The 22,482-nt window shown below is 42.3% G+C and overlaps 2 protein-coding genes across 4 annotated transcripts in view; one reads left to right on the top strand and one right to left on the bottom strand.

The window, feature by feature from the left end:
- The window catches only part of SLC1A7 (solute carrier family 1 member 7), a 94,112-nt gene extending 88,885 nt beyond the window's left edge, over positions 1–5,227 (bottom strand). For 2 of the 3 annotated variants that reach the window (XM_048862347.2, XM_048862349.2), the window contains exons 1-2: positions 4,094–4,524; positions 2,694–2,773 (exon numbers count right to left, since the gene is read on the bottom strand). In XM_048862347.2, the coding sequence (XP_048718304.1) occupies positions 2,694–2,773; positions 4,094–4,234 (221 nt within the window). In that variant the 5' untranslated portion in view covers positions 4,235–4,524. Of the gene's footprint in view, positions 1–2,693; positions 2,774–4,093; positions 4,525–4,557 lie in introns of those variants that run through there. The other variant, XM_048862348.2, reaches the window with a different exon arrangement.
- Positions 5,228–11,114: 5,887 nt separating this feature from the next.
- Positions 11,115–21,266, top strand: CPT2 (carnitine palmitoyltransferase 2). Its single transcript, XM_048862346.2, has 5 exons — positions 11,115–11,485; positions 13,228–13,308; positions 13,445–13,551; positions 16,989–18,293; positions 20,191–21,266. The coding sequence occupies exons 1-5, from the start codon at positions 11,313–11,315 to the stop codon at positions 20,520–20,522; spliced, it is 1,998 nt and encodes a 665-aa protein (XP_048718303.2). The 5' UTR covers positions 11,115–11,312; the 3' UTR covers positions 20,523–21,266.
- The last annotated feature ends 1,216 nt before the right edge of the window (positions 21,267–22,482 follow it).

Raw genomic sequence — 22,482 nt, 5'->3', positions numbered from 1 at the left:
TTCCAACCAGTTATGCAGCCACCTTGTAGTAGTTTTATCTAGGTTGCATTTTCCTAGTTTGTTTATGAGGTCATGCGAAACAGTATCAAAAGCCTTACTAAAGTCAAGATATACTACACCTACCGCTTCCCCCCTATCCACAAGGCTTGTTACCCTGTCAAAGAAAGCTATCAGGTTGGTTTGACATGATTTGTTCTTGACAAATCCATGCTGTTATTTATCACTTTATTATCTTCTAGGTGTTTGCAAATTGATTGCTTAATTATTTGCTCCATTATCTTTCCAGGGACAGAAGTTAAACTGACTGGTCTATAATTCCCCGGGGTTGTCCTTATTTCCCTTTTTATAGATGGGCACTATATTTGCCCTTTTCCAGTCTTCTGGAATGTCTCCCGTCTCCCATGACTTTCAAAGATAATTGCTAATGGCTCAGATATCTCCTCAGTCAGCTCCTTGAGTATTCTAGGATGCATTTCATCGGATCCTGGTGATTTGAAGACATCTAACTTGTCTAAGTAATTTTTGACTTGTTCTTTCCCTATTTTAGACTCTGATCCTACCTCATTTTCACCGGCATTCACTACATTAGACGTCCAATTGCCACCAACCTTCTTGGTGAAAACCGAAACAAAGAAGTCATTAAGCACCTTTGCCATTTCCACATTTTCTGTTATTGTCTTTCCCCCCTCATTGAGTAACAGGCCTACTCTGTCCTTGGTCTTCCTCTTGCTTCTAATGTATTTGTAGAATGTTTTCTTGTTTCCTTTTATGTCCCTAGCTAGTTTGATCTTGTATTGTGCCTTGGCTTTTCTAATTTTGTGGCTACATACTTGTGTTATTTGTTTATATTCATCTTTTGTAATTTGACCAAGTTTCCACTTTTCGTAGGACTCTTTTTTGAGTTTTAGATCATTGAAGATCTCCTGGTTAAGCCCGGGTGGTCTCTTGCCATACTTCCTATTCCTACGCAGTGGGATAGTTTACACACACAAAACAACAAAAAATATTTCCATTGATAATAATCCAAATTTACAGATGGGCAAAGTAACAAAAAATATTGCTTGAGAACTAATTAGAGTTTGATTTAAGAATATTTATTTTGTATATTTTGACATGTGATGGTGACAATTTGGGTTTTAACGATTATAAAACTTTAATTTTTTGAATCACAATGTCTACTCTCATTAAATAATTACTGTCTGACTCACTGATGTCTGACACCCCCCACATAACTTCCCACAACTGTGAAAACTTAAATAAATATAGAAAAAGGCACTTAAAATAGATGGATATTATCCATTGAAATTATTTTAAAAAGTTGAATTTTGCCAAGCTTGGCAAAGGCACTATATAAAATTAGTTATGGTATTATTTCCAGAAGGGATTAATTAAGCTGCAAGTTCATCAGGCATGCTATTTTCCATATAATGCATGTTAGTTTACACTTGCCTTTACTGATTAGGAATGCCTTGGAAGTAAAAGCTATGTGAGCTTACATAATACTGCTCTGCTAACATTGGACATATACAGTGCCTCCAAACTAAGAGACAAATTAACATTAATTTTGCTCTCAGCTGTGGATAAGCTACCCTAGTCTTCTTTGTGAAAATGAATGTACATTCCAATGACCAAAAAAAAAAAAAATGTGTTCAGTCTGGAATCCCATTCCTCCTTATTATGCTTGTCATTTCTCTTAGTACGTCTGACTGACAGGCTCAGAGCAAGGTTTGGCAAATATCACTGTAGAGATTTCATACCTACTTTACAGTTTTATCTCAATAAACAAAAGGTCTCCAATAAAGTCATTTTTTATTTGAGTGAGTTTAAAAGTGATCTGGAATAAACACCACCATGCAGCCAGGACATCAGACACTATACATTTGTATTTCACTGTCTCTTGGAAATAGACAGAGCTAATATTTCGAGCACATAATCTAGTCTATATAATGCTTTTTTCAAAGCATTATGGGCCTGATTTTCAGAGCAAACACAACTCCAGTTGAAGCTAATACAAAACACATGCTAGTTTAGTGACCACATATATTCTTTCCTTATACTATAGAATACCAGGGGTAGAAGGGACCACAGGAGGTCATCTAGTCCAACTCCCTGCTCAAAGCAGGACCAATCCCCAATTTTTGCCCCAGATCCCTAAATGGCCCCCTCACAGATTGATCTCACAACCTTAGGTTTAGCAGGCTAATGCTCAAACCACTGAGCTATCCCTCCCCCCAAGTCTCTCTATAGCAAGTCTCTCTCTCAAAATATGGCAAAGAAGTGTAAATTAACTGTGATGTTTTGTATGACTTGCAAGTTATATTTTTTCAACTGATTAGATTTAGCTTATGGTATAGTGGTTGATTCATACAACATTTTAATTTGTTTAGTTTCAATAAAAATCATTTTTTTTAAATGAAAAATATAAGTTCATTTCAAAAGCTAGTTTGTTAGCAAACAATATTTCTGTGAGTTATTTTGGCAGGATGTTCCTATTGATCCAGAACCCTCTTCAGCTAAAGCCACGTTTTTCTAACCATGTTCATAAATCCGTCACAAAATATTAATGCATTATAGCGCTTTCTACAATAGTCTTTGCACTTACACAACAACTTAGTTACAATGTAAAGGTGGTTTTGTTGCCTCATTTAGGACACTAGATCTATTATTTTGAGCAAATTGTCGCACTCACTTACCTTGAGACAACCAGTGGTAGAATCAACATTTTCAGCATCCTCATCAATAACTCCCCGGGGAATTGGAAATAACTAATTTCCTACAAATATATGGAGAGATGGTTTATGGTTTATGGTTTTGATGTGTAAGAGTCTCTTTCTTCATAAGGCACCTTACAGTTGCTGGTAAAACTGAATGTTCTCATAAAATTGTACGATCGGTTTATATTACTTGCAACTACTGCATATCATTTCAAGTGGTACAGATGGAAGAAGTTGGGGAAATTTTTTGTAAATGACTAGGACTACGTAATGTGTTCTGACTAGGGCTATGTAATGTGTTCAGGAGAAAATAAAATAAGCTTTGCTTCACTCAGGGACACTTTGAAATATTGTGGATCTAAAAAAAAAACAAACAAAAAACAATTCTGCCTTAACAGTACAATGAAATAGGTGCTAGTGAGAATTCGTTAGTCACAGACACCTGTCCTAATGATCAGTAATATCTCTATCCCCTTCAGTGGTTTCTCCATATTAATCTAATTGTATTGTGCATCTGCGTGCCAAAGCAGTGAAATATATAGACCCTTTATGGCCACAATTAATAGGTTTCGCTGCATAATCTCTTTATTCTGTATTTTGCCCATTTCACTCTATGTGCATGAAGCTATTGTTTGGACGTAGAAGATTTTCAACTCAGGGCCAGCAGCAGAATATGTCAAAATTGGTTTAATGATCACATATTTTTGAAGTACCATAACTTGTTTAAAATATTAAAACGTTTATTCTTAGGGAAAAATTTGTTCAGCAATGCATTTGTCACTGCCTGTCTGGTCTGTCAGGCTATTCTGGATAGAAAGAATTGAGCACCTACAAACAGATTAGTAGAGGTGTTTGAAGAGAAATCCCCTGGTGAATGTAATAAGTTGTGCTTTTATTAATGGGACATCCCAGTTCAGTTCTTATAAAATATACTCAGTGTGAAATAAATATCTGTTACTCTGGTATGTTAACCATGAAAATTTCCCTAGTATTTTCATTGGAAATACATGTTCTAATACAAATTCAAATAGAATGTACTCTGACACCAGTTAACATGTTACACTGTTACCATTTCTATATAGTACAATGCAGTATTTCATTCAGTTTCAAAACCCTGTATTCATACATGCAACATCACAATGTGCTTCTTCAGGTAGACTTGCAGTGTCTTAATGACAGTTTGTCCAGCGTATATTGTATATAAAATCTATGGAAGGACCCAAAGAAAACAAGGTAGGCACCTATCAAAATACTACCACACTAACAAATTAATTTTTGTCTTGAAATACCCATCCTTGAAGTTCCATAGGTTGTTTTATCTCTTCTTTTGCTACAGAACTGACATTTTCTGCCCAGTGTCACACTCATTTGTTACTGACCTGCTGAGAGAGCCGCCTGGTCCTGAGGAAGAATCCAAGAAGACATCCCACTATCACAGACAATACTGACAGAATGAGCAAACCATTTCTTTTACAAACATCCTTGACCCGAGCCAGCATTGCATCAAATGCCACTGCCATGCTGTCCTCAGTGCTCTTTGGAGAAGAATCAGCATCCCATGCAGAGAGACCTCACTAGCTTCCCTTGTTAGAATAGACAGCTCTAGCTCTGTATAGATCAGATCAAAGCACTTCTAGGACTGCTTAGCTGACCAGCAAGGTCACCCCTCTGCCAATAGCCACCAAGCATGCAGCTGGCATTATTGTTCCAAATTAATACCAACAATCCTATTATTGACTACATCATTAAGAACCTGGAAGAAGATTAAGGAGCTCTGGAAAATTAGAACAGAATGTAGTAGTATTTCTAAAACAAGAGTGAGTCAGAACAGAGTGACACTCACATGAATGAAAAATAATATTTTCATGCATTCCTTAACCCTTGAAGCATGGTCTCCTAACATCCAGGCCTAGAAAGAAGTAGTGAAAGTTATGCATTTAAATGGACAGAAAATATATTTTTCATACAGTACATATACTAAAGGGCAGGGCAGGTAACACTTTGAACTGGACTATCACAACAGGTCAGATCAGGTGAGACTGAACTTCATTAACTAAAGCAGGTCTGGTTTTTGCTTTTAGTAAATGTGGTTAGCAAAAGGCTGGGCAAATACAATGATAAACTGCATTAACAAACTGAATATTATTGGAGAAAAACATAAAAGGGGACTCGACAGTACTTCACATTTTTTATCTTGGGAGTGAAATGATTTCACTTTCCCGCCTTCCACTGTGTTGATTAGAGCAGGGGCCAACTTACTTTCAGAGGATTATCAGCCTAACCCACATGGATCTTTCCTTTCCTTTGGTATGTCTAATCGTCCCATTCATTCAATTCAAACATAGATTTTTCTGCAGTATAATGAATGTCTTGTAAAACTATACTATCACAACCATCCACTAAACTATAGCATACCATATTGTTAGTACGGTGTTTGGACCATAACTCTAGCATTCTGAAGTGTTTCTATAAACAATCTATAACACTGTACAGTATACATGGGGGATTCATAAGATTATGTTTAGCACTGTATTATATTATAGATGAGCACACTACACATGAGCCCTGTAGAAAAGCCCATGAGGAAATTAATAATTATGTATTCAGTACAGAGTTTGTATGGTAAATATGGCAATGGGCCACACACTGAATGATGAGACCAAAAAGAAATACTGAATATAAATAAATAATATAAAATAAACAAATAAATAAACCATAAATATAGTAATGAGCAGTGAGCAGCATCCCTCCATCTTGTGCACTGAATGAGGCTAGATCCCAGAAAAAAAAGTGTGTGTTTATGTAATTAAAGACTGTATCACAATTTATATGCACAAGAGGGCCAAATTAAGGTTGCACAGGCAACCTTAATTCTGGAGTAACCTAACTTTTGGGTGCTTGACTTTGCAATCTTAATATTCTTTTAACAAAAAGAAAAGGAGTACTTGTGGCACCTTAGAGACTAACCAATTTATTTGAGCATGAGCTTTCGTGAGCTACAGCTCACTTCATCAGATGTATACCGTGGAAACTGCAGCAGACTTTATATACACACAGAGAGGTATTGTTTCATATTCTCTGTGTGTATATAAAGTCTGCTGCAGTTTCCACGGTATACATCTGATGAAGTGAGCTGTAGCTCACGAAAGCTCATGCTCAAATAAATTGGTTAGTCTTTAAGGTGCCACAAGTACTCCTTTTCTTTTTGCGAATACAGACTAACATGGCTGTTACTCTGAAACCTGTCATTCTTTTAACAGATTTTTTTAAAATATAATTTCTTATATTTTTAAAAAATCAAACAGAAAAAACAGAAATTTTACTATGTGGAACCATATTGATCCTCACGCTCCACAGCACACACATTTGTCACTTGAGCTAACAGTGCAATCAATAGCAGGAGCAGGTTGTTATCTGGGATGTGGGCCAGCAACTAGAGGGGGATGTGACACACACTTTAGCAGTTGGTTTTCACAGTTATTTACCAGACAGAGGAGTAATGCTGAGACTCAGGAATCCTGGATTCATTTCAGGTTCTGGAAGAAAGTGTATCTAGTGGTTACAGACCCTTCTTTTCCACCCACCCCTAGTATGTGTCATAACAGCCTTTCTCTGCCTAATCCCTGCCCTCACAGCCTGTCTCTGTCCTTGCCACTGCCTCTATACCCCACAAGCTTGTCTCTGCCCACTCTGCCCCATCCTATTCCACCTCTGTCCTCCTTCCCCCAGTCTGTCTCTGCTCCCATCACCCTATGGCATTCCAGTTAGGCAGCTTCCTCCTTCTCCATGCAGCCCCTAGGCACTAGCAGCAGGATCACTGACAGCACAGAAAAGACAGTTTCCCTACTCTCAGTTCCTGCACCTAATGTTACAGTTACTCCTCAGTGCTTGGAGGAGCAAATGCAGAGAAAGTTGTGCACAGACCAGGTTTGGAGCATGTCCAGTACAGACAATCATCTGAGAATTTAGCTCCAGGCCAATGGGAGCTGCTGGAAACAGCGGCCAGCATATCCCTCAGCCGATGCCACTTCCAGCAGCTCCCATTGGCTTGGAGCAGCGAACCGCGGCCACTGAGAGCCACAATCGGCCAAACCTGCAGACGCGGCAGGTAAACAAACTGGCCCAGGCCGCCAGGGGCTTTCCCTGCACAAGCAGCGGAACAAATTTGGGAACCACTGCTCTACAGCTTTACTTGGATATGATATTCAAGTCCTGTTCCAAACTGTTGTGCAATGTTGCTGTGCTCTGACTATTGTCATAAACCATCCCAGAGATGGCTGCATTTCAGGAGCAGTTCCCATATATACAGTTTGTAAGGCTCTTTAGAACCCTTCTAAAGCAAAGGCACTTTCTAAATGTAGGTAATTAAAAATCTGCTATTACTCATCCAACACTTAAGTCTCCTACCCCGCCACAATCCATCTTCTACGTATTTGCTTCCATGAATTGCTAAGTCTCTGAAAACACACCTTTTCTACATGGTACATCTAGGTCAAGAGGCTTCACACCAATCTGTAATAACAAGAAAATAAACTATCCAAAATGAAATTTACACTATAATTATGTACTGTAGTAGGGAATGTAAATAAAAACTTAAGTCTGGCATATGCTATAATTAATAAAATGTTAGCCATTCACTTGAACACTGATATCATATCTGTGTAATAGTATAACCATGGTATGTTGTACCAAACACATACTATATATGGGTTCAGTTCTCAGCCCACCATTTGTTATATGACCTTGGGAAAGACTCTTCATGTCTGTAAAATGGGGACAACACTACTGCCGTAACAGGATCAGAGTGGTGAAATTACTTGATCCTACAAGGTGCTGAGCACCTTCAGTTCCTGTTCACTTTAATGGGAATTGAGGGCACTCATCTCCTCATGGGAGGCATTCGTCATCTTGAAGGATGGTATCTTAAATAGGTGTAAAGTATTATCATTGTGGCATTTTTCTTTCGTGATTTACACTCGGGAATTTTCCTACTTATACCTTTCTTTTAAAGAGACTATCAATTTAAAAAAAATCACATTTATGACTGTAAATGTGCTGTTATTACATGTAGCACTAAAGATTACTATAACTTAAAGAAAAATATATATTGTAATTTGTTTATGTTGCACATTTGAAAATACTTTTGTGTGTAATGACTTTCACTGTTTCCCCTGTATAGTCAATGAATCAATTTCCCCTTTTATTCCTGTGGGTCTTTCACAAAGCAACAGGGTAGAGAAAACTTTAAAACAAGAAAATGTAGTTTAAAACCACAAAAACTGGAAGGGGGACTAAATGTGATTGCAGAGCCATTGGCCATTATCTTTGAAAACTCGTGGCGAACGGGGGAAGTTCCGGATGACTGGAAAAAGGCTAATGTAGTGCCAATCTTTTAAAAAGGGAAGAAGGAGGATCCTGGAAACTACAGGCCAGTAAGCCTCACTTCAGTCCCCGGAAAAATCATGGAGCAGGTCCTCAAAGAATCAATCCTGAAGCACTTACATGAGAGGAAAGTGATCAGGAACAGTCAGCATGGATTCACCAAGGAAAGGTCATGCCTGACTAATCTAATCGCCTTTTATGATGAGATTACTGGTTCTGTGGATGAAGGGAAAGCAGTGGATGTATTGTATCTTGACTTTAGCAAAGCTTTTGACACGGTCTCCCACAGTATTCTTGTCAGCAAGTTAAGGAAGTATGGGCTGGATGAATGCACTATAAGGTGGGTAGAAAGTTGGCTAGATTGTCGGGCTCAACGGGTAGTGATCAATGGCTCCATGTCTAGTTGGCAGCCAGTGTCAAGTGGAGTGCCCCAGGGTTGGTCCTGGGGCCGGTTTTGTTCAATATCTTCATAAATGATCTGGAGGATGGTGTGGATTGCACTCTCAGCAAATTTGCGGATGATACTAAACTGGGAGGAGTGGTAGATACGCTGGAGGGCAGGGATAGGATACAGAGGGACCTAGACAAATTGGAGGATTGGGCCAAAAGAAATCTGATGAGGTTCAATAAGGATAAGTGCAGGGTCCTGCACTTAGGACGGAAGAACCCAATGCACAGCTACAGACTAGGGACCGAATGGCTAGGCAGCAGTTCTGCGGAAAAGGACCTAGGGGTGACAGTGGACGAGAAGCTGGATATGAGCCAGCAGTGTGCCCTTGTTGCCAAGAAGGCCAATGGCATTTTGGGATGTATAAGTAGGGGCATGGCGAGCAGATCGAGGGACGTGATCGTCCCCCTCTATTCGACATTGGTGAGGCCTCATCTGGAGTACTGTGTCCAGTTTTGGGCCCCACACTACAAGAAGGATGTGGATAAATTGGAGAGTGTCCAGCGAAGGGCAACAAAAATGATTAGGGGTCTGAAACACATGAGTTATGAGGAGAGGCTGAGGGAACTGGGATTGTTTAGTCTGCAGAAGAGAAGAATGAGGGGGGATTTGATAGCTGCTTTCAACTACCTGAGAGGTAGTTCCAGAGAGGATGGTTCTAGACTATTCTCAGTGGTGGAAGAGGACAGGACAAGGAGTAATGGTCTCTAGTTGCAATGGGGGAGGTTTAGGTTGGATATTAGGAAAAACTTTTTCACTAGGAGGGTGGTGAAACACTGGAATGCGTTGCCTAGGGAGGTGGTGGAATCTCCTTCCTTAGAAGTTTTTAAGGTCAGGCTTGACAAAGCCCTGGCTGGGATGATTTAATTGGGTATGGGTCCTGCTTTTGAGCAGGGGGTTGGACTAGATGACCTCCTGAGGTCCCTTCCAACCCTGACATTCTATGATTCTATGAAATGGCAAGAATAGTTTCTGAAACTACTGTTAGGTTAAACCTTTTTTTAAAAGCTAAAATTTCAAGTCAAAAGTGCCTCTTTAATTATTGATATTTTCATCCTCTGAACATTTTAAAAACATTTTTGAGGCTTCTGTTATATAAGAAGTTAAGAAAGCGTCATAGACACCAAGATATTTTCACCTTGGTAATTTGATTGATGAAACTACTAGTGAAGTACCCATAACTAATTCCTTGAGGTATTTAAGTGACAGTACAGCCCCTGAGATGGAACTCAGAGATCAGTGTAACATTAGTGACCTGTACCTATCTCAGAAGTAACTCAATCTTAGAAGGTTGTCAGTAAAATTCCTTCAGACAGCAGCAGGAAAAGATGGGGCAAAACTGAAAATAAGTGGAATCTTACAAATATTAGAAAAGAGATTTTTCAAAGTACAGAAGCTTCTCTTTTTGTGGATTTTTAATTTGCTGTGGGATGCATTCACCTGTATGAATACTTCACTCATCTGCAAGAATATGCTGCTGTAATTTTAGCATCAAAGATGTTAAGAGATGGAAAAGGCCCATTATTAGCAGATCATCTTGCTCACATCCTTACCTATGGAGGATTACTCTTAATACCCTGTTGTGTCCAGTTACAATATTTCCTGTCAAACATACTTTCAGTTTGTCTTACTTTTCTGCTTAGGTATGCTCCAAATTAATGCATAGGATTGTGAATAAGTCTTTGCTCTATTCTCAATTCTGCTACTGACTCGTATGACTTTGGGCCAGTGACTTAATTGTGTAGTGCCTCAGTTTTCCCAACTGTAAAATGACAGGCTGATACTTCCATACCTCGGAGGGGCAGAGTGAAAATTAGTTTATTCATGTTTGTACAGCACTCTAATATCCTGGAATGGAAAGCTCCAGGGAGTGCAAGGTATTATTGTTGTTACAAAGTAGCTAACCTCATGTAACCCTTGCTCTTACAGCTTCAAAAGGAAGCTGAAAACTACTGAACACATTAGCCAACGCCCCCCTAAAGGTTCCATCTGTTATGACTTGCCCAGAGTACTGGTTCATGCAGTGATCAGAGAGGGTGGCTTTGCTTTTAGAGAAAGAAAGGTGGGACAAGCACAGCCACAATGACTACAGTAGTCCATACCATACCCCAGGCTTTTAAATATAATCAGCATCCTGCAAGGAGGGATAGCTCCATGGTTTGAGCATTGCCCTGCGAAACCCAACGTTGTGAGCTCAATCCTTGAGGGGACCATTTGGGGCAAAAATTGGGGAGTGGGCCTGCTTTGAGCAGGGGGTTGGACTAGAGGACTTTCCACCCCTGGTATTCTATGAATGTGAACCCTCATCTTGGATTACTGCCCTAATCTCAGCTACCCCCTATTTCACTGACCGAACCAAGGGAGGCCACAAAACTGCGAGAGGGGCAGCGTGTCGCATGCACGGTGCTCGAGGCAGCCGCCCCCTACAGCAGCGGGCAGATTACACCGGGCTCAGGCCCCACCGGGTGGATGAAAGCCCGGCCACGGCCGGGAGTAGGGCCCCCGCTCGCTGCACTGGAAGGAGGCGGGACCCCTTGCAGCGAGCCGGGAGGGGGTGCAAAGCTCCCCGCGCCGCGTAGATCTCCTCAGAGAGGGGCTCAGCCCGCCCGCGGCGCCAGGGCGGCGCACGCAGGAGGACGAGCCCACGCCCCAGGGCGGCCTTTGGCCTCCGGCAGCGGCGGCTGTGGGCAGGCGCTGCGGGCCGGAAGGCGGCTGCTGAGCACCAGGAGCGGGCGGGGTCGCAGTGACTGAGGCTCGGTTTGGAAATCATGGCGACCCGGCGGCTGCTGCTGCTCTCCCCTGCCTCCGGGCTGAGGGGGACTAAGGCCCTGGGCACTCCGGCGGTCCCCGGGCTGCGGAGGGGCTACAGCAGCGCCGACTCCTCCCAGTACCTGCACCGCAGCATCGTGCCCACCATGCACTTCCAGAAAAGCCTGCCCAGGTAAGGCGGCCGCTGCCCTCTCTCCCCCGAGCCAGAGCGCCCGGCACCCCTCTGAGCCCCTCGAGCCGGGGACCCCCGCATCAGAGCTCCCACTTACCCTCTGGTCCCCTTTTCAGTCCCCGGGGATCCTCGCACCAGAGACCTTGCCCCCTTCTGAGTGCCTCACCACCAGCCTAGGGATCCCCACACTAGAGACCTGGCCCCCTTCTGAGCCTCTCACTGCTGCCCCAGGGACCCCTGTGCCACAGACACCTGCCCATCTTCCTTTGAGCCCCACAACCACCCTGGGTCCTTCCTCTGAGCGCCCCCTCATCACCCTTCGAGCCACTCCACTCTGGGACCCCCTACCCGACCCCTTTTGAGCCCCCCATACTAGGTAAGGGAGTCCTAGGCATCCTTCTGAGCCCCCAGAAACTGCTCCCTCTCTGCTACCCCTCCAACTGCATTTCCCTCTGCTAAGAAACCCCCCATCTCCTTTCCCCTGCCCAGCTAAGGGAGCCCCTTTCTCCTATGATTGCTGGCATGTAATGCCCATTTTCTCCTTTGTCTAGGTCAGTCCCTTTCCCCTGGTAAGGGAGTCCCATGTCTCTACGTTTCAGAAATGGTGACTGTGGGCTTTAAAGGCAGCAACATTCTTCCACCTCAGAGAGGAAATGCAGTCTGTAAAAACAAACAAACAAACAACAACCCTGCTCTAATGCAGAGTGGGCAGCCCTGTGCTATGGGTGATTAAATACACAGCTTAATTGCTGGGGCCAGCTTGCTTATGGTGAACAACAGGTTTTATGACTCATGGTGAAGCCTTAATAGCACACTACTAAGTCAGGTCTACTTTGGGAAACTACCAGTACACAGCAGGTGGTGGGGTCAACAGACCAGTCAGTATGTATTGGTTTCAGATTGCTCGCTACACCCCTAATGAATGAGGTTTGGTATGTGCTGAAAGTGCACAAGACCAAGAAGGGTACATTGTCTTTGGGATGGGCTACAGTATATTATATAGGTGAAAGGTTATTATTGCTAACAGAGGGAAGTGACTTTGATCTTTGCTAGTAGTATTCAAGTGCATACTGCCAGTTTAAAAATTATAATCTAATTATAACCTGTCTCAAATCTCTTATCTACCATTGTTTAAGTAACACATATGATTATTACAAAGGAAAGGGATTAGAGAAAATAAATTTCCTTTTTTCCCCCCAATTTGTTTATTTTATGCATTGGACAGCACTTCCTGTATAGTTAACTTCATTGTTTCATTATACTGTAGTTAGTTTCCCCATTTGTTTGTGTGGCTCTTTCACAGAGCAACAGGGGACAAAGACGCATTTTTAAAAAAAAAATAGAAATATGGCAGTAAAAACAATAAACATCAAACTGTGTGTGAAGGAGATATACGCACAAACGTTAAAAAGTATTAATCTCATTAAAAGGTAAAATAGCTTGCCCTGTAACTAGGGGAAAACAGCTTTCATGTTTAGGCTAAGATGAGTGTTGGAAAGAAATTTGTTAGAATTTCCACAAGGAATCAAAATACAGAAGCCATTCTATGCCTAGCAGTATATAAAATTATGGAAGATGATCTGTTAGTTGGCTACTTGTAAAACAAGTTCCTGTTTTTGTGTCATGCTTAATTATAAAAAGAGCATAGGAATTAACTTACAAACAATATGGTATTTTAAGAATCTTTACTGTCAGAGCTTTAACAAGAACATTTTAGTTTGCTTTTTTTCTCACCCCATCAGGTTGCCAATTCCCAAACTAGAAGATACTGTTAGGAGGTACCTGAATGCCCAAAAGCCTCTCTTAGATGATGATCAATTCAGGTATGGATACACAGAAAACCAAACAATGCTTCAGCGTACATCAAATCTTCCACTCCAACACCTACGTATTAGAAGATGTATCTTTTTTAAAAAATGCCTGGTGACAGCATTTTGACTGTCTGATTGATTGTTTTAGGAAAACTGAAGAACTTGCTTGCAGCTTTGAACATGGAATTGGAAGAAAATTGCACGAGCAGCTGGTTGCTCAAGACAAACAGAACAAACGTACTAGTTACATCTCAGGTAGGAAGGTTTACAGTGGGATGAAGAAAAGACTCATTTTGAAGAGAGACTTGCTTGATGACAGTCAGCTTATAATGCTGTGAATAATAGATTAAAGTTTAAGCTCCTTATTATTGTTTACACTCAGAACAAGATGTGAAAACTCCATTTGACAGTGTCTGAGCTAATTAGAAGACTATCTCTGGTGGAAAAAAGAGGGCACTTCACAAAATGTTATCTTTAATATACCGAATACTTTAGGATCTCTCATTGTCACCTAACAGAAATATCAACCACAGCAAGATTTCCTCAAAGACATTTTCATTTGGAAGAAAATAACTTAAACCAGTACACTAGCAAAATATAATAGTAAAAAAAAGTGTAGTATAGGAAGAACAATGGTGCTATCAAAATCAAAGATGGAGGGCCTGCCACAACACTCTTTTAGTATACAGACTTTTATTAAAGTGAGCAAAAGATTTGTTTCTGTGCATATAATCAGAACACATTGGTGAAAAAAACATTTGCTCAGTGGTATACAGTATCATTTTGTACTATAGTCCACTCTGATAGAATGCTGTGTATGCTGTAGTGCAGAGGTGGGCAAACTTTTTGGCCTGAGGGCCACATCTGGATGGGGAAATTGTATGCAGGGCCATGAATGTAGGGCAGGGGCAGGGGGTTGGGGTGCGGGAGGGGTGGGGGGTATAGAAGGGGGCTCAGGGCAGGGGGTTGGGGTGCAGGAGAGGGTGCAGAGTGTAGCAGGGGGCTCAGGGAAGGGGATTGGGGTGCAGGGAGGGGTGCGGAGCATGGGAGGGGACTCAGGGCAGGGATTTGGGGTGCAGGAGGGGTTAGGGGTGTGGGCTCCCTGCCTGCCCTAGCCCCGTGCCGCTCCCAGAAGCAGCCAGCATCATGTCCCTGCGGCCCCTGAGGGGGAGGGGGGGCCAGAGAGTTTTGTGTGCTGCCCTCACCTGCGAGTACCTTCCCCGAAGCTCTGTTCCCAGCCAATGTGAGCTGCGGGGGGCAGTGCCTGCAGGCAAGGGCAGCGTGTGGAGCCCTCTGCCCCCCAGTCCCCCAAGCGCTGCAGGGATGTGGTGCCAGCCGCTTCTGGGAGTGATGCCTGGCTGGCAATCCCATGGGAGGGATCCAAGGTCCTGATGGGCTGGATCCGGCCCGCGGGCCGTAGTTTGCCCACCCCTGCTGTAGTGCCAATGTGTAAGGGGAATTAGTTAAGGTTAATATGGGATCCTTATATCAAAATATCCTTAAGCATGGAGCATCTTGCTCAAGTGCAGGACATGTTGGTATCTGTGTAGGAAGATCTTGTGCCCTGGATGTTTTCTCCTGCTGGAGAAGAAAGGTCCTGCTGCTATAGGAGATTGAGGGATATTGGAAAAGCAGTAGTGAAAAATATTTAGTTTATTTTTACAATAGTAATTAAAAATATAAATACAAGTATATTCCAGTGTTTAGACTCCTCCATGCCTCTAAAGCAGGGGTCGGCAACCTTTGAGAAGTGGTGTGCCAAGTCTTCATTAATTTAAGGTTTCGTGTGCCAGTATAAATTTTACATTTACAGGGGCCCCCTGACGGAACCCCAGACTGGCAGCGGGCTGAGCAGCTCAGCTGGCCTGTGGTTCTGTCTGCTGCCGGTGCTGCCGGTCTGGGGTCCCGGCCACTGGACCCGCTCATCCTGCTGCCGGTCTGGATGGACGGAACCCGGGCCAGCAGCGGGCTGAGCGGGGCCGGCGGCCAGGACACCAGCTGGCAGGGGCCGGCAGACAGAACCCCAGACCGGCAGCACAGGCAGCAGACGAAACCCCAGACCGGCAGTGTGCTGAGCCGCTCGGTCTGCTGCCAGTCTGGGGTTCCATCCGCTGGCCCCTGCCAGCCGGCGGCCAGGACCCCGGCTGGCAGCAGAGTGCCACTAAAAATCAGCTTGCGTGCCCCCTTTGGCACGGGTGCCGCCGGTTGCTGACCCCCTGCTCTAAAGCTAGTAACCTCTCTAGAAAACTAACCCAGGTCTAGTTACAGTCATGAATCTGTTTGAAGGTGCTTGCTTGGAAAACTGAATTCTCAGAAAAGTTGGGAAAGTTGACTGAACAGTGGGGGATGGAAGAAGACACTCCCTCAGCCTTAAAAAAATGCAGAGCATTATTGTTTTAAAGAACAAGAAAAGGAAAGACTCAGAAAGAGGAAGACCAGAATAAAGAAAAGGAGAGAAAGAGAGAACGTAAGACAAAAAGAAGGAGATGAAACTCAGACAGAGAGAGAAAGAAAAGAGGGAAAGAAAAGCAAGAGAAAGCATGTAGCTTTTAGGTTAGTGAATTTTTTTTTTTATTCATGTTACTTCCAATGGCTTTCAAATGTAAAATGATTATAGTGTTCGTGGAAGGCAGATGCTGGGTGTACAGCAATGGAGACTGAGAGAATATATCCAGTACAGCACAAGCAGCAGCAGCAGTGTAATCTTCTCCCCATACTGTCCTGCCATTGTGCTTCAATCCTTGCTCTTTGCTGAGGCTACCAGTAAGGGTGCCAATGGTGGCAGTTTTCCAGAAATGTATTTGAATTGCACTGAGAACCACCAACTTCTCGCATAGGCCAGCTTGATCAGCCTTTTGATAATGACTTTCACTCGTTATTGCCATCCAGTCTCCCAGTTACATCCTGTATTTCCCTGGCAGATAGCCCACCTAAGCTTAATGTTGAGGGGAAATGTGGCAGATTATTATCGTTAACTGGTTTTCTTGAGCATTATTGTGTAAATGGATTGTGCCTTTTTAAATTATGTGCTGCAGCTACAACCGGCCCTTTTCCCCCCCTTACTTTCAAGTCCTGTTCATTTTTTTTGTTTCCATAAATGTAACAAAATATAATTACTCTTATGAGGAGGAAGAATGAGTTAAGAGGCTTATATACCATGGTGAGGAGTGGGATATAAAACCCTACTTGTATGCTAGCTAGTCTTTCACCTCTGGAGATGTGGACTTCAAATTCTGATTTAGGTCACAGCTGAAAATGAGTGTGGTTTTACTGAGTCCCCAGTGGGAATTAGGGATTGCTGCAGGGAAGGAATTCAGAAGGGAAGAAGACAAGACACAGGCAGAAGAAAGTGAGAAATAGAGAAAGGAGGATGAGAAAGGAAGGGAAATGGGACAGAAGTAATGGTGGTCTCAAAGGTGAGCATGTTTTCCCACTGAGTGATGCAACCTAAAGGCTATGCTGCATTCTAGATCTTGGTGCAAAGCTCCCACTGACATCAGTGGGAGGTACATTCCTGATTTGGTGGGAATATGTTGCCCTAATGTACCCCAGTCCATGGATTGTAATTAAATACAGATAGTGGAGGTCTGTACTGAATGACTTTGACTTGTAATATAGCTGGTTCTAAACAGTGCTTTCACAATTAGCCAATTTTACCTGTATTAATCTATTTTTCAACTCTCCATTTTTAGGTCCCTGGTTTGATATGTATCTAAGTTCACGTGAATCTGTTGTTTTGAATTTTAACCCATTTATGTCCTTCAACCCTGACCCAAAAACTGAATATAATGATCAGCTCACACGAGCAACTAACATGACTGTTTCTGCTATGCGTTTTTTGAAGACCCTCAGGGCTGGCTATCTAGAGCCAGAGGTTTTTCACCTCAATCCAGTCAAAAGTGACACTCAAACCTTTAGGAGACTCATCCGATTTGTGCCTTCATCTCTCTCATGGTTTGGTGCCTACATGGTCAATGCATACCCCTTAGATATGTCTCAGTACTTCCGGCTTTTCAATTCCACACGATTGCCTAAGCTCAGTCGAGATGAGCTTTTTACAGATGAAAAAGCAAAGCACTTGCTGGTGCTCAGAAATGGGAATTTTTATGTATTTGATGTCATTGATAGAGATGGGAATATAGTGAAGCCTTCCGAAATACAAGCACACCTGAAATACATACTTAGTGACAACAGTGCAGCTCCAGCCTTCCCTCTTGCGTATTTACCCAGTGAAAACCGAGATATATGGGCACTACTGAGACAGAAGCTTCTTGAGAATGGTAATGAGGAAGTCCTCCAAAAAGTGGATTCTGCTGTCTTCTGTCTATGTTTAGATGACTTCCCCATTAAAGACCTTGTGCACTTGTCCCACACCATGTTACATGGAGATGGTATTAATCGCTGGTATGACAAATCCTTTAACCTTATCCTAACCAAAGATGGCAATGCGGCCATTCATTTTGAACATTCCTGGGGAGATGGTGTGGCTGTGTTAAGATTTCAGAACGAAGTGTTTAAAGACAGCACCCAGAAGCCAGCTGTCACCCCACAATCTCAACCTGCTGCAGTTGACTCTTCCAGTGCTGTGCAGAAACTCAGCTTTAAGTTGAACGATGCCTTAAAAGCAGGAATTACCAAAGCCAAACAGAACTTTGATGCCACTATGGAAACCTTGACTCTTGATTTTATTCAGTTTAAGAAAGGAGGCAAGGAGTTTTTAAAGCAGAAGAAGGTAAGTCCTGATGCTGTGGCTCAGCTTTCTTTCCAGATGGCTTTCCTTCGGCAGTATGGCCAGACTGTTGCCACATACGAGTCTTGCAGTACTGCAGCTTTCAAACACGGTCGCACAGAGACCATCCGTCCTGCCTCCATCTATACAAAGAAGTGCACGGAAGCTTTCGTCAGGCAACCTTCCAAACACACCACAGAGGAGCTTCAGCAGATGATTGCTGAGTGCTCAAAGTACCACGGCCAATTGACAAAAGAAGCTGCTATGGGTAAGTGTGAATGTCAGGTCATGGTGATAAACATTCACATTGCTTCACAAAATGAGTCTCATCAGCTTAGTTGCTCATTAATGCTAAACTTTTACAGAAGTCTCACTTAGCGTAATTTAATCTCGCTGAAGGTCCTGTGTTCATCAAACTTTGTAGAATGCCAAATAATAGCAGTGCTTTCCAGGTTAAAAAACATATTGTTCTTGTGACATTCTTCTTAAGAAGGGAGTGTGTTTGAGTTCCCCTTATTTGCTTCAGGCCCACACACATCAAGATTTTTCCCATCCCTTAGATAAATTACTGTTATACTAGCCCACACGTGGCAGCTATCTGAAGCAACTAGCTGATGCCCTGGAGAGTGCAACACAAAGCAGGATTTTGGGTTGCTTCATGTATCTGCCTGCAGGTGGTACTGAGGCCACTGTGCAAACTGGCCTTGGTTCCTTCTGCTGCACCAGTGATAAATTTTCCCAAGTGGCTCTATCTGACCTGACCCTATTACATTTTAAAATGTCAGAATTAGAGCTTGCTAATTTCTTCTAGATTTTTAGTAAAATATGTAGCCTACAGGGCCTTGTCCGATTTTATTATTATCTCTTTACTGTTGGTTCAATAGCCTTTTCCTCTGTAGTTCCTGCCATTTGGAACACCCTACCTCAGACTCTTTTAAAAGTAATATGAAAACATTTATTCCTTTTTCAAACCTCATATTTTCATCTTCTCCATTTAACTTAACTATTGTTAAAAACCATTTTTATTAATATTGCAATAGTGCCTATCTGTCCCAGAGATCATGGCCCCATTATAGTAGCTGCTACATAAATGAGTAAAACAGAGTTCCTGTCCCAGAGAATGGATGCGCTAAAAATGCATTGCAATTTCCTTCTGTAAAGCATATTACCATAACTTGTAAGAAAGCTGCTATAGAAAAACTCATGTAAGTTTTGTGACTTTGAAGGGGTGTGATATTTAGTGTGTAAAATAACTATTTTCTGTAGAAAAAGCAGTGATTTCTGTAGTATTTTGTATTTTAATGACACTGTATAAATCCATGGTATGCCCATACCTTGACTACTGAGTGCAGTTCTGGTCACCCCATCTCAAAAAAGATATATTAGAATTGGAAAGGGTACCAAGAAGGGCAACAAAAATGATTAGGGATATGGAACAGCTTCCATATGAGAGGAGATTAAAAAGAATGGGACCGTTCAGCTTAGAAAAGAGATGACTAAGGGGGGATATAATAGAGGTCTATAAAATCATGGATGGTGTGGAGAAAGTGAAAAGGGAAGTATTATTTACTCCTCCACATAACATACAAACCCAATTAAATTAAGAGGCAGCAGGTTTAAAAACAAATATAAGGAAGTACTTCTTCACACAACACACAGTCAATCTGTGAAACTCATTGCCCGGGATGTTGTGAAGGCCAAAAGTATAACTGGGTTCAAAAAAGAATTAGATAAGTTCATGGATGATGGATCCATCACTTGCTATTTAGCCAGGATGGTTAGGGACACAACTTCATGCTCTGGGTGTCCCTAACCCTCTGACTGCCAGAAGCAGGGACTGGATGATGGGATAGGGACTGGATGATTCTACCTAGGGAGGTGGTAGAATCTCCTTCCTTAGAGGTTTTTAAGGTCAGGCTTGACAAAGCCCTGGCTGGGATGATTTAACTGGGAATTGGTCCTGCTTCGAGCAGGGGGTTGGACTAGATGACCTTCTGGGGTCCCTTCCAACCTTGATATTCTATGATAGATCATTTGATAATTGCTATGTTTTGTTCATTCCCCTGAAGCATCTGGCATTGGTCACTGTCGGCAGACAGGATACTGGCCTAAATGAACCATTGGTCTGATCCATCATGGACATTCTTATGTGCTTATTTTAACAGGTCAAGGATTTGACCGGCATTTGTTTAGTTTGCGTTATTTGGCAGCATCAAAAGGTATCCCGTTACCTGACGTCTACCAGGACCAAGCGTATGCTCAGCTTAATCACAACATTCTGTCCACAAGCACCTTGAGCAGCCCAGCTGTGAATATGGGAGGATTTGCTCCAGTGGTGCCGGATGGCTTTGGGGTAGCCTATGGCGTGCATGATGATTGGATTGGCTGCAATACTTCCTCTTACCCAGCCAGGAATGTGCACGAATTCCTCCAGTGTGTGCATAAGTCACTGGAAGATATTTTTCATGTTTTAGAAGGTAAGCATATCAATAGTTAGGCACAACAGGGCTGGGATACTTTTTTTTTTTTAATGCACAATATAAAATGTTTGGATCAAGATCACTTCTGATCATGTGTGGTTGAATGTGGAAGAATGTTGCTAGTGCTAATTTGCTAAGCATTTTGACTGGGATTTTCAAAGGAACCGACAAGAGTTAAGTGACCAACTTGGATTGAATTTCCATGGGAGTTAGGCAGCTTCTGAAAATCTTAGCCATATAAAGAAATTAAGTGCAGGCTCCTCCTGCATGTGATATTTAGGAAATACTTAATTCTGATATTATGAACTGGTATGTAATGGATTATAAAATGTTCTTAAAATATACGAGGTATTAAATATTCATTTCTAGAAAGGAACTTTAGTATTGTACTGATTAAACTTGAGCAGTTAAGATCTACAAGTGTTCATGTTTACAGTGGGAATGAGAAACTACATTTGAACAATGTTGTAACATCTACAAAAGTTGTATTTAAAATTAAATACAATGACCAATTGTAAATTCTGCACATGTGATATGCTCACTTACTAGATCTGTCATCTTTTTTAAATTTGAATCAGTGTCTAACTGTACCTCTTACGTTGGAACTATTTCCAATGTAATGATTGATTTAAATGAAAACTTGAAAATGTGAGACTTTAACAATACCGAAAACCATAATCATGTGTTAAACCTTCAAACTGTTAAGAAATTGGTTGGAAAATAATGTTTAAATAAAGCTACCTATGACATGGTTGAAAAAATGTTTTAGTAGTATCTCCGGATTAGGGATTTGAGAGTTCCTAGTGTGAAGTTTATACTTTTAAAATAAGCATAGAGAGGCTGATAGAGGAATACAGTCAAATGCATATACTTTTTAGATAGAAATAGTTGACACTTTATAAATTAAGTTTTTCTGTTTGTAAATCTGCCCTATAATCTGTTATGTTCTAAGGCATAAGCATGTATCTTTACTACAGAAATATCATTTCTCATTAGCTTCTCCAGAGGCTAGTGCTGCTTTTCTTTCCCAAATCTCTCTCTCCTACTGTGGAGAAGGAATCATCATCAGACATTCTCCTTAATGACTATTTCCTACCTCCTCTAGAACTCTCCAGACTTCTTGAATGGCACCAGGAGTATCTGTTAGAACCTTTCAGCCTGTTTGCCAAGGTATTGGGCTTGAGGTGGGAGACATTCAAGGAGCTTTCCAATAGGCACAGTAGAATTTCCTGAAGGACAGCAGCAATATCTACTAGATTTATTCAATATCTTGTAAATTTTGATGCCAAGAATCTGATGTGACACCCAATACAGCAGAGTTCATACAAAAGACATAAGAACCTTGGCCCTCTAGGAGTGCCCCATCCCGTCAACTGCTGAAATTCTTAACAGTACTGTCACTGGCTCTTGCTTTGGGGCTCTATCTTTTGCATTAGCTTCAGCATATTAAAGAAAAACGTTTGTGGCTGCTCTAAGAGGGAAAGTATCTCTGTGCCTCAGCCCCATCCCCTGTCTATTTTAAATACGCAAAAGACAATTTTCTTCCTTGTTAAACAGCAGCGGTTCCTTTCTCTGCTGCCAGCTTTTCAAAATAGCACTACAAGTGAAACTGATGGTTTTTGTCCAGTTCACAGCTGTGTGACCAGTACCAAAACTTAACATGTCGGCAAATGGTATATACCAAGTTGCAGGGTGCTAGGATGGGTCAGGAACCTTTGAGAAGTAGCATGCCAAGTCTTCATTAAATTTAAGGTTTTGCATGCCAGGAATAAATTTTACATTTACAGGGGCCCCTAGACTGGCAGCGGGCTGAGCGCGGCCGGCGGATGGAACCCCAGACTGGCAGCACGCTGAGCTGCTCAGCCCGCTGCTGGTCTGGGGTTCAGTCTGCCAGCCGGGGTCCCAGCCACTGGCCCTGCTCAGCCCGCTGTTGGTCTGGGGTTCAGTCCGCCAGCCCCTGCCAGCCGGGGTCCCAGC

This window comes from Caretta caretta, chromosome 8 (assembly GCF_965140235.1).
Source record: "Caretta caretta isolate rCarCar2 chromosome 8, rCarCar1.hap1, whole genome shotgun sequence".
Classification (NCBI taxonomy): domain Eukaryota; kingdom Metazoa; phylum Chordata; order Testudines; family Cheloniidae; genus Caretta; species Caretta caretta.
The sequence above is the reverse complement of the archived record's forward strand: the minus strand, read 5'-3'. Positions and strand labels throughout refer to the sequence as shown.

Bases quoted from the DNA above. Each gene is read 5' to 3' on its own strand.
- CPT2 (XM_048862346.2), top strand. From the start codon at position 11,313: ATGGCGACCCGGCGGCTGCTGCTGCTCTCCCCTGCCTCCGGGCTGAGG. The intron at 11,486-13,227 runs GTAAGGCGGCCG...TCACCCCATCAG, and splicing joins TTCCAGAAAAGCCTGCCCAG to GTTGCCAATTCCCAAACTAG. The intron at 13,552-16,988 runs GTAGGAAGGTTT...CTCCATTTTTAG, and splicing joins ACGTACTAGTTACATCTCAG to GTCCCTGGTTTGATATGTAT.